Here is a 17,832-nt window from a genome sequence, read left to right as displayed (position 1 = left end):
CCAAGGTCACACAGGTAACATATAGAATTAGGATTTTCACCCAGGTCTTCTGACTCTAAATCTAGTACTTTTTCATTATACCATGTCAATTGTCACCATGGAAACACTGGTTAATCCAAAGGTTTTTGAAAATCAATCATGAAGCTCATTATGATAATTTTCAGCCTGAAGTGATCTATTAATCTAGTAGATTAAAATTTAAATTCTAGGAAATGCATCATTCTAGATAAATAGCATTTCCATTAGTTGCTCTGAAAAAGAATCTCTCATATTTTAAAAACTTGACTTTTTGCTAGATATGAAAAGGATCCATTTTAAAGAGAGGCTGACACTGTCTGAAATAATTTATGTGAAAAGTAGTTCACATTTTTAAATTCTTGCACTCAAATAATTAGATTGTTTTACAATTATAATCCAATGGTCTTCTTCTGGTTTTGAAATGTGTTCAATGTCAAGTGCCTCATGGTTGCCCAAACTGTATTGTAGCACATTGATAATGGAGCAGGAATGAGTTTGTAACTGCCAGCAGACAAAGATTTAAAGAAATAGCTTAAGGAATAGCACATTAAGATAAATATTTGAGAGTCTACATGAGACTATTAAGATTTATTATGGGACCTATGTCAAGAGATGCATGCTTTCCGTTGGGAAATTCCCACTGGAAATGCTCTAGTCAGTTTTGGAATTATGTTTCAAAAGTTATTTCTTCATTATCACAGGAAGAAGGATTTGGTTTAAGATACCAAATCTTAAGATTATAATAGCTTTAGTTGAAAAGTTCTCCTATGTAGTGGAGCGCCCACATGTATAAGATAATTTCTGTGCATTTTAATTGCCTATATGAGATAATATGACAGAGACCCATCTATGGTGGCAACTCTCAGTTTATTTGCAAGGGATTGTCAATGTGATAAAAAAGGGAGGGAGAAATGACCTTTTATTGATGGGAATATTACAAAGCGCTCGATTGTACATGTGAGACATCCTGTGCCAGTTATTCGCATGACAATAGCAAGCTATATGTGGACGGTTTGAAGCAATTCATGGAGAGGACAAAAAAGGATTACAAGTGTGAAATCTGTACATCCAAGAGTTGAAAGGATAATAAAGATCTCTAGATATCTGAGTAATACTAACACTGACCAGATATAGATAGGTAGATGCTTTGTACATCAGAGAATTAATAGGAAAAATAAGATATATTTTTAAAAAGTCAGTCAAGCTTTTATCCCCCAAACCAGTGATCCTGTGTGACTCCCTTCTGAATCTGCATGAATGCTGGTATAAAATGAGCAAGAAGGCACTGGCTCAAATAGTTTATCTTAGTTTAGACCTTAGTCTGGCTTCTGGGAAGTAAATTCTAGCCACCAGTGCATACAATGATAATAACATTGATAGTTTTAAGGTTTGCACAATGTTTTGCAAATATTATTTCAATTGATCCTTACAATGACCCTGAGAGGTAGGCACTATTATTATTTTCATTTTACAAATGAGAAAAGTGAGGTATAGAGAGGTTAAGTTACTTGCCCAGGGTCACACAACTAATAATGGAATGAACTCAGGTTCAGCTTTCTGTCCACTCAGCCACCTAATTGCCTTAAACTGTTTTGCAATTATAGTCTTAGAGGTCAGGGCAGCTAGGTGGTGCAGTGGATAGAGCACCAGCCCTGGATTCAGGAGTACCTGAGTTCAAATCCAGCTTCAGACACTTGACACTTAACTAGCTGTGCAACCCTGGACAAGTCACTTAACCCTAATTGCCTCAGCAAAAAAGAAAAATCTTAGAGGTCACTGGGGGCATTGAAAAGTTAACAACTCACTTAGGTTCAAAGGTGGAACCTGAACCCAGTATTCTTTTTTTTATTCCAAGTAATAAACATTTTTATTTACAGATTTGAGTTCCTATTTTTATCCCTCCTTCCTTCCCTCCTGAGACAATAAGCAATTAGGTATGGGTTCTACATGTACAATTATGCAAAACATTGCCATATTAGTAATTTTGTGTATAAAAAACTTGAATAAAAGAAAAATGAAAGAAAATTTAAAATAGCATGTTTTAGTCTGTGTTCCATCAATATCAGTTCTTTCTTTGGAGGTAGATAGTGTGTTTCATCAATCGTCCTTTGGGATTGTCTTGGATCATTGTATTGTTGAAAATAGTCATCGTTCACAGTTCATCAAACAATATTGCTGTTGGGGCAGCTAGATGGCACAATGGATAAAGCACCGTCCCTGGATTCAGGAGGACTGGAATTCAAATCTGGCCTCAGACACTTGACACTTACTAGCTGTGTGACTTTGGGCAAGTCACTTAACCCTCATTGCCCCACAAAACAAAACAAAACAAACAAACAAAAACCAATATTGTTATCTCTGTGCACAAAATTCTCTTGGTTCTGCTCACTTCACTATACTTCAGTTCATACAAGTCTTTCCAGGACTTTCTGAAATCATCCTGCTTGTCATTTCTTATAGCACAATAATATTCCATCACCATCATATGCCACGGTTCATTTAGCCATTCCCCAATTGATGGACATTCCTTTGATTTGCAATTCTTTGCCACCACAAAAAGAGCTGCTATAAATATTTTTATAAAAATAGGTATTTTTCTCTTTTGACCCTAGTATTCTTGACTCAAAACTGGCTTCTTTTCTACTATGTCATGTTTCCTAATACTTAAGTCTATCTTTAAGAATGAGTTTAATTGCTTCTACTAAGCCCAATGATCTATATGCTATACCACCCATATGTCCCTGAAGCCAGATGGTTGTGTTTTAATCATCATTGACCAACTGTGTATGTCTTCATTTATAAAAATCAAAGACCTGGATTAAATTGGTTGTTCTCAAAGTGTGGTTTGAGGACTTTGAGACCCTTTCATTTTAATACATCATTTGTTAAAATACTCCTTCCTTTTTCAACTACTTAGCTATTTGAGGCTGGGTTTTCTTCATATACTTCAATCCAAGCAACATATAGCAATAGATTTAATACAAAAACAAATATGGGATTCCAACTATCTTCTGTTAAGCCCAGTGCCAGTCTCCTCATTGAGCTTTTTGTTTTAGAAAATGTTTATTTCTCATAATATATGTTTTTTCAATTTATGGCATAAAACAAGCATGTCTATAAGATAATACAAAAATAGATGATTGTACGTGAAGCTGCAGAATCTATTATGTACAACTAACTATTCCTTTCAAATATAAAAGAAATTATCATGTAAATGTTTTTCTTTTTTTTCCCGTTCCCTCTCCCCCACCCTAGAGATGGCTACCATTGAACATAAACACACACATATGTATATACTCATATATGCACATATGTATATATAATGTATATATGTAAATTTATTATATACACATCTATTTATCAGTTCTTTAGATACAGATAGTGTCTTCCTTTATATGCCCTATATAGTTAATTTGGCTGTTTATAATAGACAAAATAACTGATTTATATTAACATGCAATGGGCCTATCATTGCTATTTTAAATTTCCAATTTTTTTTAAAAAAAGTATTGTTTGTTATTTCTAATATGGTTAATAGTTATAGATACAACCCACATAAAGAAAAAAATTCTTTGGAGTACTTAATAATTTTTTTTAATATAAAGGTGTTTTGAGACCCAAATGTTTGCAAACCCTTAGACTAGATAACCTTTAAACTCTCCCTACTCTAATTATATGTCCTTATTTGTTTTGTGAGCTACCAATTCCTTGATTTGAACATGTTATTCACATTAATTCATATGGATATTTGAAATTATGTTTATAAGAATTGAGAAACCTGGATGTTCATGTAATAGAAATAGAGGGTGTTGCAGAGGAGTACCACAGTATGAATGAGAAAAAAAAAACAGTCAATGCAGCCATGATACCATTTCAAGTTATATTATCCTTCTAAAAAAAGTAATTTTAAGCAACAGTTTTTCTGTTATAAATATTTCTCCTCACATAGTGCATTTCCCCATATTCAAGTTTTGGCATTTTCAACTCCTTTTAATAAGTCCCTTTGTTGACTCGCAAACCCAAATATGTTGATGAATTTAACAAAAATAAGTTTATCCACCAAGCAGGTTTTCTCAAGCTCTCTTGACACTGGGAATATTGTTGCAAGTAACCCAAATTTCAAAACCCCTGTGAAATATAGGCTCCAATGTTTCTCAACTTGACATGAAACTTAAACAGTACACACAAACTAGTTATAAATTCTGCCTCCAAAGAAAATAGAAAATCCCCATACTGTTATCTCTGGGTACAACAACTTAGCTGAAGGACTTGCACTGAGAGAGTATACTATATTCTGCACAGAAAACAGTTTAATGGTATCTATGTCAATAATATAATTGTTCCAAAGGTCTCAGAAATAGATACTACAGTGACACATTGTTTCTAGTTCAAAATAAAATAAACACTTTGCAGCATTCCTTCAGTTTTCTAAGAATATACAGGGAAAATAATAAGCGCCAAAATGAATGATGTGCCACTAGGACCCCTTTAAAAAAATACCAACTGTCTCTTAAACATATTTCAACTCCCTTGGCGTCATCTGTGGCTGATAAAAAGTCAACTTTGAATGAACGGTTCACTGATGGTCACCCATTTATGGTCCAGGCTCTCAATGGATGCTGAAACAACTAAGCCAACCAGTCATCTTAACTCCTTTATAAGTTATTCCTTTAAAATGAAGGTCATAACCTTGAAAAGTTATGAGTGAGAATGGTGACTTCTTCCCAGTGAATAGTCTCATGATATGTATTTTCTTTTCTTTTTTTTTTTTACTTAAAAATTGAGCATTAGCCTTTGACCCAGCAATAGAACTATCTATATTCCAAAGAAATTATTTTAAAAAATGGAAAAGGACCCACATGTATAAAAATCTTTGTAGCTGCTCTTTTTGTGGTGGCAAAGAATTGGAAATTGGGTGGTGGCCCATTAATTGGGGAATGGCTGGACAAGTTGTGGTATATGAATATACTGGAATACTATTATGCTATGAGAGATAATGAACAGGAAGATTTCAGGAAAACGTGGAAAGACATGAACTGATGCTGATTGAAGTGAGCAGAACCAAGAGAATATTATACATAGTAACAGCAACATTGTATGATAATCCACAGTGATAGATTTAGCTCTTCTCAGCAATACAACGATCCAAGATAAATCCAAAAGACTCATTATGAAAAATGCTCTCCACATCTAGAAAAAGAACTATGGAGCCTGAATGCATTTCAAAGCATACTATTTTCACTTTTGTTGTTGTTTTTTGTTTCTTCTTGTGGTTTTTCCTTTTTGATCTGATTCTTCTCTCACAACATGACTAATGTGGAAATATGTTTAACATGATTGTAATATATAACCTATATCAGATTGCTTTCTGGCTTTGGGAGGGGGGAGGGAGAAAAATTTGGAACTCAAAATCTTACAAAAATGAATTTTAAGGTGTAGCTAGGTGGCACAGTGGACAAAGCACAAGCCCTGGATTCAGGAGGACCTGAGTTCAAATTTGATCTCAGACACTTGACACTTATTAGCTGTGTGACCCTGGGCAAGTCACTTAACCCTCATTGCCCTGCAAAAAAAAAAATGAATGTTGAAAACTATCTTTACATATAATTGGAAAAATGTTATTTTTAACAAATCATGGATAATATTCTTACATCCTCATCTTTTGAAAGAAAATAGGGTGAATGAAGGTGGTGAGCATGTGGTTGAAAAATACTGAGCACATTATGGGATGGATTAAATAAAGCATAGATATTTTCTTTCATAAGAATATAGTTTTTAATGAGACCATGGAAAGTGATGTCTAACACTTATGGTTTTGAGAATTTGAGAGGGGAATGGGAGATGGTTTTCTTTTACAATTGGAGAGATTTATATAATATACCATAGTGGTGAGTTATCCAGATACAGTCTAGCTGCCCCAATGTTAAAGAAATGACACAGGTCCTAAGACATTCTCTCTCTTAAAATTAATATGCATTACTTTGTATATACTGTACATTTATTTCCTTGTGTATATCTTGTATCCCCTCAGTAAAATGTTATAAGGTATTTGAGGACAAAAATTGATTCATTTTTTGTCTTTGTTATCTACAGCATGAAAAGTTGGTTATGTATGAATAAAAGGATATAGACACTGGTTATAACACTTTCATATATAAAAGGTTAAAACATATCAATCGTCATAGTGATGAAACCAAACAAGCCTTAAAAAAGCCTTAGTCAGTAATTTCTTAATATACCTGCCAAGCAAAGAGATATGACAGCCAAAAGCAACAAAGGTTTATAATATAAACTTATTTACAAAATCTTTCAGAGAAGGAAGACAGGAGACTATGAGCAGTATCATTTCATAAAACAATTGTGGTTATTTGCAAGAATACTTTCCCAATCTCCCTAATGCCAATGTCTTTCCTCTGTGGATTATCATCCATCATCTATCATCTATTATCTCCCTCTCATCTATTTCTCATGTATCTATGTTTGCAAATAGTTGTTTGCATATTGTCTCCCCCATTAGACTGTGAATTCCTTGAAGTCGGGTTATCTTTTGCCTCTTTTCATATCCCTTGTGGTTATCATTGTGTCTGGAACATAGTAGAAATTTAATAAGTGCTAATTAGTTAATTATTTGATTGGAAGGTAAAGCCATATAGAAGAAAGCCTTAGCACCAGATCTAAGCAAAACCACCCTGGAGTATTTTAAGATGAAACTGAAAGGAGGACAGCAAAGAGATGAAAAAAAATCTAAATATATATTTATAATGCTTTTCACCACTAAGGACGATGGAGTCACCACACTTGGATATCAAAGTGCTAGATGTACTGATAAAAGAGGTATACACACATTAAGGAAAATAACAGCTGGGCTAGTCCAAATGTACATAAAAGACATAAGTGTGAGGCCAAGAAGAAGAGATGAGAATGGAAAGAATTTCAGGCATGGGTGGGGAGGGACAGGGGTGACTAGAATTGGAAGATGTGGGGTCTTGTGTGTGGAACAGCAAGGATGTCAGTGTCAATAGATTGCAGCGTATTGGAGGATAAAAAAAGTTTAAGACTTTAAAGGTTGAGGAAGGGGCAGATTTTGAAGAGATGTAAAGACCAGATGATTTTATATTTGGATTCTGTAGCTGATAGTGAGCTAGTGAAGTTTATCGAATACTGAAGTGACATGACAAGACCTGGGTTTTAGAAAAATTAATAGATGAATGGACTAGAGTGTAGACAGACTTCAGACAGAGACACAAACCAGCAGGCTACCATAATAATAAAGATGATGAGGCACTGGTATGGTCACAATTTCAGAAAAGAAAAAGTGGAATATTCAAGACATGATATGAAGGTAAAATCAACAGGAGGTCGCAACAGATTAGATATTGGGGTGGGGGTTGAAAGAGATTGAGGAGTAGAGAATAATATCTAATTTGAGAGCCTGGGTGATTGGGAGCCCAATGATACCATGAAGAGTTTGGCTTAATCTATCACAGGGAAAACTGAGTGGGCAAAAAAATGACTTGTTTAAGTTGTTACATATGGTTAGATGGATAATCTATACAGAACCTATCTATCTATCTATCTATCTATCTATCTATCTATCTATCTATCTATCTATCTATCTATCTATCTATCTATCTATCTATCTATCTATCTATCTATCTATCTATCTATCTATCTATCTATCTAATCTATCATCTATCTCTTCACTTCCTATCAGCTGCTCTGCTTGGTTTGATACCGTAACCATATTGCCTCCATCAGGATAAATACATCACCTGAAATCTCATCTTCATAGAGATTGATTTAGCCTTGATACTCAACACCTGCTTAGCACTCTCAGTTGCCTTTTCATCCCTCTCACTGGAGGGTTGGAAGGCAGAGCAATGAATTACCACTAAAACCTCCCATTATAGATGCCTCAGAATTTTGCAGCTAACATTTCCAGTCAGTTGCTCTGCTTGGATTTGACTCCATGAACAACATGCCCCTGCACTGGGTACCCTTTGGCCTTTAGATACTACCTTCTTTCAACTTCCTTTTGTATATTGTTTTCCTCCATTGGGTTGTAAGGCAAAGACTATCTTTCTTTTTCTTATCTGTAGCCATCTGTATTTAATAGTGCCTGACATATATTATTGTTGTTCAGTCATTTTAGTCATGTCCAACTCTTCATGACCCCATTTGGGGTTTTCTTGGCCAAGATATTTGAATGGTTAGCCATTCCTTTCTCCAGCTCATTTTACATTTGGAGAAACTGAGGCAAAGGGGGTTAAGTGACTTGCTCAGGGTCACCAGCTGTTAAGTAAGGCCAAATTTGAGTTCAGGTTTTGCTGACTCCAGGCTTGGCACTCTCTCCACTGTGTTGCCTAGGTGCCCAACACATAGTGGGGACTTAATAAATGTTTATGGTCAATTGATTCAATCTCTCTCTCTCTCTCTCTCTCTCTCTCTCTCTCTCTCTCTCTCTCTCTCTCTCTCTCTCTCTCTCTGTCCTTCCCTCCCTCCCTCCCTCTTCCCCCTCTTCAACTAAATGCCAAATTGGGCTTCTCTCCTAAAGCCAGCCCTAGAGACTATGTTGACATTCTTCAGCTTTACTCTATTGCTGAAGATCAGAAGAGCCATGCACTTTAATGTAGCAAAGCAACTAAAGAGATCAGGGATTTCTCTCTTAAAGAGATAGGGGTAGTTTGCTGGACTAAAAAGCACCACAGTTTAGTAGTTTTAGGAAAATGAACCTTCTAAATTATCGCTAATACAGCAAATTCTTATACCACTTAAGCACAATGGGTGGGATACCCATACTGTCCAGCAGTGAAAAAGAGAGTCTATGAAACCCATTTTCAACTAAGACCTAACAGGTTATTCAAGGCCATCAGATTTTTTTTTCCATTTCTACTCCTAAATAAATTTACTAATTCCCTACAGATTTCTACAGATATTTTTGGTAATACTTAGAAATTCTGTGTGCCCAATATAAAACACTATCTATATTGTCTGGTTTTTTAGTATATTGATCAGTTTTATTAATGCTTTTATCTTTTATCTTATACTTTTCTTTTAAAATTGTTACTAAGGAGAATTTTCTGAGAGGAGGATAAAGAATAAAGGGGAGAGGGGCAGCTAGGTGGCACAGTAGATAAAGCACCCGGCCCTGAATTCAGGAGTACCTGAGTTCAAATCTGGCCTCAGACACTTGACACTTACTAGCTGTATGACCGTGGGCAAGTCACTTAACCCTCATTGCCCCCCCACACACAAAAAAAACCAACAAAAAACCCCAAACAAACAAAAAAGAATAAAGGGGAAATTGAGGCAATGACAAAGATATCAGTTAAATTGATTTTTTTTATGAGACAATTGGGGTTAAGTGACTTTCCCAAGGTCACACAGCTAGTAAGTGTTAAGTGTCTGAGGTCAGATTTTAACTCAGGGCCAGTGCTCTATTCACTGTGCCACCTAGCTTTCCCTAAATTGATTTTTTAAAAGATTTTTTTTTGGAAAGTACAGAATGTTTCTGTCTCTACCACCATCTATTCTTCCAAAGGGTTAGGAAAAGAGTATCTCCTCAATACATCTTATTTTTTCTCCTGGAAATTTTATTCTACTCAAGTGGCTTAAACCATATTTTATTGCTTATGAAAAAATTTGCAAGTCACAGGAATTAACAACAACTGGATCAAAATTCAAGTAAGTAAAAATGAGCTCCCCTAAGCTGGAAGTATTAGTTGACAACAGCCCAAACTCCTCACAATCCTTGGGCAACTTAGGCTAGAAAATCTCAGGGGAATAGAAATAGCCATGAAAGTCCCTAATCACATACCTTTTTTTTCCCCAACCTGATGAAGCCAGGAGCTTAGGAAAAAAAACAAAAAAACTTTTCTTCCATCATTTCAACACCTCTGTTACTGGTTCCAGCCAGAACCATGAGACCCAGAAGATCAGAAAAAATGAAAAGTGTTATAGTGAAAGATATGAAATAAACTTTGTCAAGCATACAAAAAGGTATATCTCTATTTTAGGTGGATAGCTAGGGGGTGGGGATTATAGTCAACAAATACAGGTTCATCTGGTTCTATAACACACAAAATTTAAAAAATCATGGAATGTTCAAGTTAGAAGAGATCGCAATTCATTTAGACCAATACCTTCATGTTTCAGACGAGGAAACTGAGGCCAAAAGAGGTTAATTCATTTGTTCAAGGTCACAAAGCAAATTAGTAGTAAAGTTAATACTAGTTCTCAGATCTCCTGATTGCTAGTAGAGATCAATGAAATTTCTACTATAACGTGGTGCTTCATAATACTGTCATGTGGACCCTAGATGGTTAATCCCCAAATTGTTTCCAGCCTTCCCCAGACCATGAACTTGCATTTCATAAATTTTATTTCAGTCTTCTAGAGTGGTTTTTTCTAATCAATGTTTGTAAAGGAGCCAGATTTCCACCTAGCTAATCATTCACCTTCTAGAGTCAATAAAAATAGGGTTAAAGGTTTTTGAGGCAAATGTTTCAAAACACTTGTCCCTTGTAAACTACTCATATCATCATCTGCAGAACTTATTTGATTTTCAGAAGGTACACCAGGTTTGTATGAATCTAGAGTGCATAGCAAAGCCATTTCAATGCAGACCCAACTAACATGGATATTTCAAACAGGTGTTAGACTGATATATGTGTATGTATACATATGTATACACATACACATATATACCTATAAATACATACACATGTATGTACATATATACATGTGTAAATATAGACACGCATACATATGTACACAATACATATATACCTATAAATATATGTACATATGTGTACATATATACACGTGTAAATATATACACTTATACACATGCATGTGTATATACACACACACATACACACAGAGAAAGGAATCATTCATTATTTAGAGTTTCAAGTAATTATCCAGACCATGTGACCAAACTATCATTCTAAAGATGAGGAACCTGAATTGCAATGACATTGAATAACTTGCCTAAAATCACATAGTCAATAACAAGAACTCTAATTCGAATGCAGATTGCCTGCCTTCAATCTGGGGTGTGCTGGCAAATATTTAACACCCGGCTCTCTGGAACAAAAAGTACTCATGACACATTTTAAAGTTTAATTTACATTACTAACATTTCCCCCATCACTTCCTAGATCTACACAATTAAAAAACAACAACAATAAATCAAGTCATGATTTGTAGCATTTGCTGATTTCCAAGGTGTCAGTGCTCACATTGAAATTTAACTGCCAGTTTGAGCTGGCTCCATCATATCATAGCTCCAGACCTCTTTTCACTATAATTGAAGTGAATCTATCTCCACTTTCACTACCTGTGAAGAAGGAGTCAGTGAACCATGTAAAACTATCAATTAGCTTTCATCCCAATTAAATGAGATTATGGTTGAATGGTTAGAGATAAAATCAATCTCATTTTGGTAAAAGGTACACCAAGGTTTTAGAACATTCATTACTTTAGTATAAAAACAGGGCAATAGTATTAATACCAAAAACAAGTGTGAAACAAAGAACATATCTTTAGTTTTCAATTTCATTTAATGACATTTTACAAATAAGACTCCAAAGAGGACAAAAGGGGCAAGAGCAAAAGGAGAGAGACATCTTAGATTTATAAATATATAACTTGGGCATGGGAAATCAAAATTTAATCATATTTGCTTTCTTCAGTATAATGCGATTGGTTTATTGCTGGGCTTAAAGCTAAAAAGATTAGGGTTTGAATCCTTCCCCTGACACTCTGCCTTCATGACTGTGCATGTCATTTAAGCTCTCTGAGCCTCAGTTCCCTCATGTGTAAAATGTGGGCAGCAATAACACATACCTCACAGGGTTATTGTGAAGATTAAATGGAACAATAGATATAATGTACTTTGTAACACCTTAGGAATACATGTATATATGTATTGTGTATGTATATACACACATACACACACTCATATATGCACATGCATATATACACATATATGTTACTTAAATTCTAATGAAACTACAAAATCTTCATCCATTCTAACCCCTTACCAATTAAATCTTGAAATGATGCTTCTGCCTAAACAAGCAGATAACACCTACTCAGCCTTGCTGATAGGAGATTGCTCAGAGACAAAAGCTATATTAACCATACCTGGTATAGTGGAAAGAGAGAGGTGGGTGGTCTCAGAGGTAGGAGGTAGTTCTGAAACCAAGTAGGTATAACATGAGGCAGGAGAATATGGTTGGAAAATGATTTATTTCAAAGTGAGGGCCTAAGTTAAAATCTTGAATTCATTGTTTATTAACTATTTCACCTCAAGATTGTCACTTGATCTCTATGGGCTTGAATTTCATCCTGGATAAACTTGGAGCATGAGTGGCTGCACTAGAATAATTTCTTTGATCCATTCTTTCTCTGAAATATACATATAAAGGGATTTACAGGTGTAATATCAGGGCAGTGGATAAAGCACCAGCCCTAGATTTAGGAGGACCTGAGTCCAAATCCAGTCTCAGACACTTGACATTTACTATAAGTGTCAAATGTCTGAGGCCGGATTTGACCTCAGGTCCTCCTGACTCCAGGGCGGGTGCTCTATCCATTGTGCCACCTAGCTGCCCCTGTAATACATTTATTTCACAGTGGTTTGGTTAAAAAGAGTAGCTTCCATACATTTTCTTTGTTTCTTTGTTTCTTTCTTTCTTTCTTTCTTTTGTTGGGCAATGGGGGTTAAGTGACTTGCCCAGGGTCATACAGCTGTTAAGTGTCAAGTGTCTGAGGCCAGATTTGAACTCAGGTCCTCTTGAATCTAGGCCTGGTGCTCTATCCACTATGCCACCTAGCTGCCCCTGTGTAATCATTCTTAAAAATGTATTGGGGCGGGGCAGCTAGGTGGCACAGTGGATAGAGCACCGGCCTTGGAGTCAGGAGGACCTGAGTTCAAATCTGACCTCAGACACTTGACACTTAACAGCTGTTTGACCCTGGGCAAGTCATTTAACCCCCATTGCCCAACCAAATAATAAAAAATAAAACAAGAATGATTATACAAAAATTTAAAAAATAAAACTAATCAATTATGAAATTGTATAGAATTGTATTGTATAAAATCGTATAAGATTCTGAATTGTTTATTCAAAAGGCCAATTAATTTAAAAAACAGATTAATATGTTGTTAAATAACTAAAACGCATCCTAGACCGGAGGGAAAAGTATATGCATTTTATAATAAAGTATGTGGGTGTTTTAACTTACCCAAAAGCCTATCTTTGATGTGAATTAGTAGTTTTCTTTAATTTGGGGAAAGCCTTGAAAAAATGTCCAATATTTGCTGGTCCTGTTGTTAGACTTCTCAAATTAGCTGAGTTTTATTGGGTTTAGTTTCAAATTTTCATTCAAAACATTGACCCCTGAGTGTATTTTACTCCACATGTTTTAAACTGGAGTATTTTGGTTTTGCTCTTGTAAAATTCTCTGTAAAATTGGTCTTCTTAGGAAATTCCCTTATACTCAAAGAGAACAGTGTACATTTCTCATTCTTGGGTTCTTGTTCTCTCTGTGTGTGTGTCTCTCTGTCTCTGTCTCTCTCTCCATCTGTCTCTCTCCCCTCCCTCCCACTAAGAATATAACAAAAGAGCTTCCACCACTCTATGATGTCATCTGTTCCTTGGATCTATTCCTCCTTCCAGGCTATAATCTTCTGTTGTGATGATATCATCACTAGTTGTTATGAAAACGATAATTTTGTCCTCTAAAGGCCTAATCCCATAAGTAATGCACTGAAACAAAATGAAAGTTTTCCCTATGAAAAAGTTGCATTGATAGCCCCCAAAGAGTAGTAGAGCTTCAAAAGCCAAGTAAGCACCAGAAACAAATGAACCATGAAGTTATGTCTACATTGGCTGGAAAAAAAAAATATTACAAGATTTTAGTTGTACTTTACAAGCTGTTATTCTATTTTCCTTGAATCAGTGAGTAAACCCTTTGTAGTATGTGAATATTATATTCCCATAATGACTGGGTAGAGTTTACTGTAAGGGCTCTGCAGCTTTATCTCAAGACTCGCACCAAAAGGGACTTTAGTGGACAGCCAATCCAATTCCTTCACTGAGATTCTGAGAGCTGAGGTAATGTGGCTAAGGAAGAAATCACCCAGTCTGTTAATTAACAGAGCCAGAACTAAGCTTGAGATGCCCTGACATCTAGCTCCACGTTACTTCTACCACACCATGCTGCCTTCTTAACTTTGAGATTCATTATTAGTTTGGAAGGGAAAGGGAAATACTGAAAATAGACACCACATTGTCAGCAACAGTTTGTAATCTAGTTAGTTAAGAAGAAAACTCTAATCTCCAAACTGCTAATAAAGTGCAATGTTTATAAAAAACAAACAAACAAAACCCCTCTATGGAGTATATTGTTCAAAACAGTGCTTGGATAGAGTATTTTGGAAGAGTCATTTGTAAGTTCAAAGGATCAGTCATTAAGGACCTACTATGTGCCAGGTACTGTGTTAAGTACTAGGGATAGAAAGAAAGTCAAGAGATAGTCTCTCCTCTCAAGGACCTCATAGTCAAATAGAAACTCATAGTCAAAGAGCTGGAAGGGATCTTAGAGGTAGTCTAGTCTTCTCATTTTACAGATGAGAAAATTGAGGACCAGAGAGTTTAAATAACTGCCCCAGGGTTACATGGGTAGTGAGTGACAGAATTGAGATTTGAACCCAGGTCTTTTGATTCCAAATCCAGCATTCTTTCGATTATATAATTATTTGACAATATATTAATCTATGTTTCAAAACTAATTGTTTTCCCCCATTGGAAATGATGTATTTTACAGGCACCTAGGTAGCACAGTAGATAAAGTACCAGGTCTGGAGTCAGGAAGACCTGAGTTCAAATATAACCTCAGAAACTTAACTAGCTGTGTTACCCTAAGCAAGACATGCGGCTCTCTTTGTCTTAGTTTACTTATCTGTAAAATGATATAGAGAAGGAGATGAAAAAGCACTCTAGCATTTTTTCCAAGAAAACTCCAAATAAGGTCATGAAGAGTAAGACATGACTGAAATGATCGAACAAGTAGAATAATGGATTAGCCCTGTGCCTAGACTCAGGAAGACCAGAGTTCAATTCCAGATTCTGACATTTACTAGCTGTGTGACCCTGGGTAAATGAATTAATCTTTGCCTCAGTTTTTGCTTCTGTAAAATGAATATAACAATTCCACCTCTCTCACAGGGTTGTTGCAAGGATCAAATGAAATACATTTTGTAAAGCACTTTGCAAATCTTAAAGTTTTATACACATACATACACACATAAAATATGTATGTATAAATCAACATATAAGTATAAGTATATATGCATATATAAAATATAAGTATATATAAAGTATATATATAAAGCATATATAAAGTACTATATATAGTACTTTAAGGTTTTCAAAGTTTGATATATTATACATAATATATATGATAGTTTTTATTATTTAGACATTCCATTTCCATTGTTTGGTTTAATTTTTAGATTTCTATATGTAAACTTTCTTAAACAGTATGGAGGCTTCCATTTTAACAACACAAATCTGAAATGTTTTTCCTCATTTCCAACCCATCAGAACAGCAATTCATAGAAGAAAGGAATAACCCCAAAGGGATGAAGACAGTTTTTTTATTAAAAAAAGAAGAAAGTAATTTCTCTCATATCACTGAGTATTAATGATTTCTTTGCTTATAATTTTTCTAAGCAAGGATGAACCAGATCCCTTGAATATTATACTTGCTAGATTCACAATCTTATGTGGAATTCATCTGTTCATAGCTACTGTCATTATTGTAAGATTTTAGGGAGAGGGAGTTCTATAGGAATTTCCACTTTGTGGTTTGCATCACTTCATAATTTCAGATTTTCATTTGAGGACATATTTTTGAAATTTCTTCTTTTTCATTAATTTTTATTTTTCCCCAAATAGTACTCAGAAAACATATGTTAGGCAGCTACTTTGTTCAGAGCTCTTTGCTATTGTGAGACATACAGGAAAAAATGAGACACCCTCTTTGCCTTTGGGAGATTAAAATCTACTTAGGAGGATGAGACATAACTTAAATTTGTGTAACACTTTATGGTTTTCAGTACAAATTCTGCATTTACAATAAGAACTTATAATCGGCTCAATAAAAGCAATGTAACAGACTAAGTACTTACCTATAATTTTGCTTTTCATTTCCTATGTGAAATCTGTCATACAGTGAATATGCCCGGTTTCCTTCCCAGTCCATTAACTCAATTCTTAGAGAATATTGCCTCTGACTGGTAATTGCAAAGATAAACTCATTTCCCAGCCAGTATTCACCAGATGGATTACCAAAACCCTGGAAAAAATGTGGATGAAATGATGGTATTAGAGTGAGGCTCTTTCAATTTGACTCTTACAGATTTTTTTCTATAATTAAAAAAGTATGTATAATAAAAAAAATCAACTGTCTCCTTAATTCTTTTAGTGTGCTTCTGCTGTTCTCCCTTCCATCCAGACATATGTGCAATATTAATAATAAGCTTCATTTACGTGGAATCCTGTAATATGGGGTACTCTAATAACACTGATGTTTCATCAGAAAACCTTATTTCAACCTTTGCTGAGAATCTCTAAAATGTATCATTTCATATTGTTCTCTCAGCAAGTAAAATGGATTGGGCATATTTTATTCTTTCTTTGATGAATTATTATCTGGTGAGACTTCATGCTATTATGGGTGGCTTTTTTCTTAGTGATAACTTTGTGTTGTATCCCACCTCCCAACTTGAATTATCACTTCTAAATGGATTTCTGTCTGCAGAAGAAGGGCTTGCTGATGAACCAAGCCTTCTGTGTGGGACTGGGCCCCTGTGTTATCTATTTTATACTGAAATAACCAGAACAACCATCATTTGGGGAAATTTTTTTCTTAGTAAAAGAAATGTTTTATTACCTGTGGTTTATTGTATCCATTTTTGCTTGCATGTTGTTACCCATTTTCTTTGAAGTATCTTTAAACTACATACTTTGTTAAAAATCCAATAGATTTCCACCCCTTTCCAAAGTAAAGGTTTAAATTTTGCAAAGAAGCCTTACTGAACTTCCCTTCCCTTCCCTGCAGTATGACAGCAGTTTCAAGAGTTATTAGTATCTGCAATGGAGAAGTTGCCTACCCTGAGATAACATTCACTTCCCAAGGTTACTTACTATCCTTCAACTAATTATGAGAAACTGCCCAGTAAAGGTCTCCCATCCAGATAACTGCAATAATAACTGATATTTACATAGTGCATTAGAATTTATGAAGTACTTTGCAATTATCTCATTTAATCCTCACAACAATGCTGCAAGGTAGGTACTATTATTATTCCATTTTACTGATGAGGATACTGAGGCAGGCAGTGGTTAAGTGACCTGCCCAGGGTCACACAGCTAGTGGCTAAGGTTGGATTAGAACTCAGGTCCAGCACTCAGCCACTGTACTATCTAGCTGCCTACTTAACTGCAATATATGTCTAAAACAACTAATATTCTTTAATGTGTGCTGAGACTAAGTTGCCCCAAAAGAGCAATCATGATTTCAGAAGACTGTCCACAAGCTCAGCCGACTATATTCTAGCCAATCAGCACTTTCATAACCTTCAGGGACAGATTAAAAGCAAAGAATTTATTGATAAAGGACAACAAAAAAGAGCCATTTTCTTTGTATAAGGAGAAAACAACACTCTCAAATTGTACTCTGAAAATGATCACTGCTGCTGAAGTTTTATTGCTGCCTGTTCCTCAAAAGATGTGGGAA

The 17,832-nt window shown here is 35.2% G+C and overlaps 1 protein-coding gene across 1 annotated transcript in view; it reads right to left on the bottom strand.

Moving 5' to 3' along the window:
- ANGPT1 (angiopoietin 1) overlaps positions 1 to 17,832 on the bottom strand; it is a 328,587-nt gene that overhangs the window by 44,664 nt on the left and 266,091 nt on the right. Inside the window, exon 7 of the mRNA XM_043979816.1 lies at positions 16,223 to 16,389. Within this exon, the coding sequence (XP_043835751.1) occupies positions 16,223 to 16,389 (167 nt within the window). The remainder of the gene's footprint in view (positions 1 to 16,222; positions 16,390 to 17,832) is intronic.

This window comes from Dromiciops gliroides, chromosome 1 (assembly GCF_019393635.1).
Source record: "Dromiciops gliroides isolate mDroGli1 chromosome 1, mDroGli1.pri, whole genome shotgun sequence".
In the NCBI taxonomy this organism is placed as follows: domain Eukaryota; kingdom Metazoa; phylum Chordata; class Mammalia; order Microbiotheria; family Microbiotheriidae; genus Dromiciops; species Dromiciops gliroides.
Note: the sequence above shows the minus strand (reverse complement) of the source record. Positions and strands in the feature narration are given on the sequence as shown.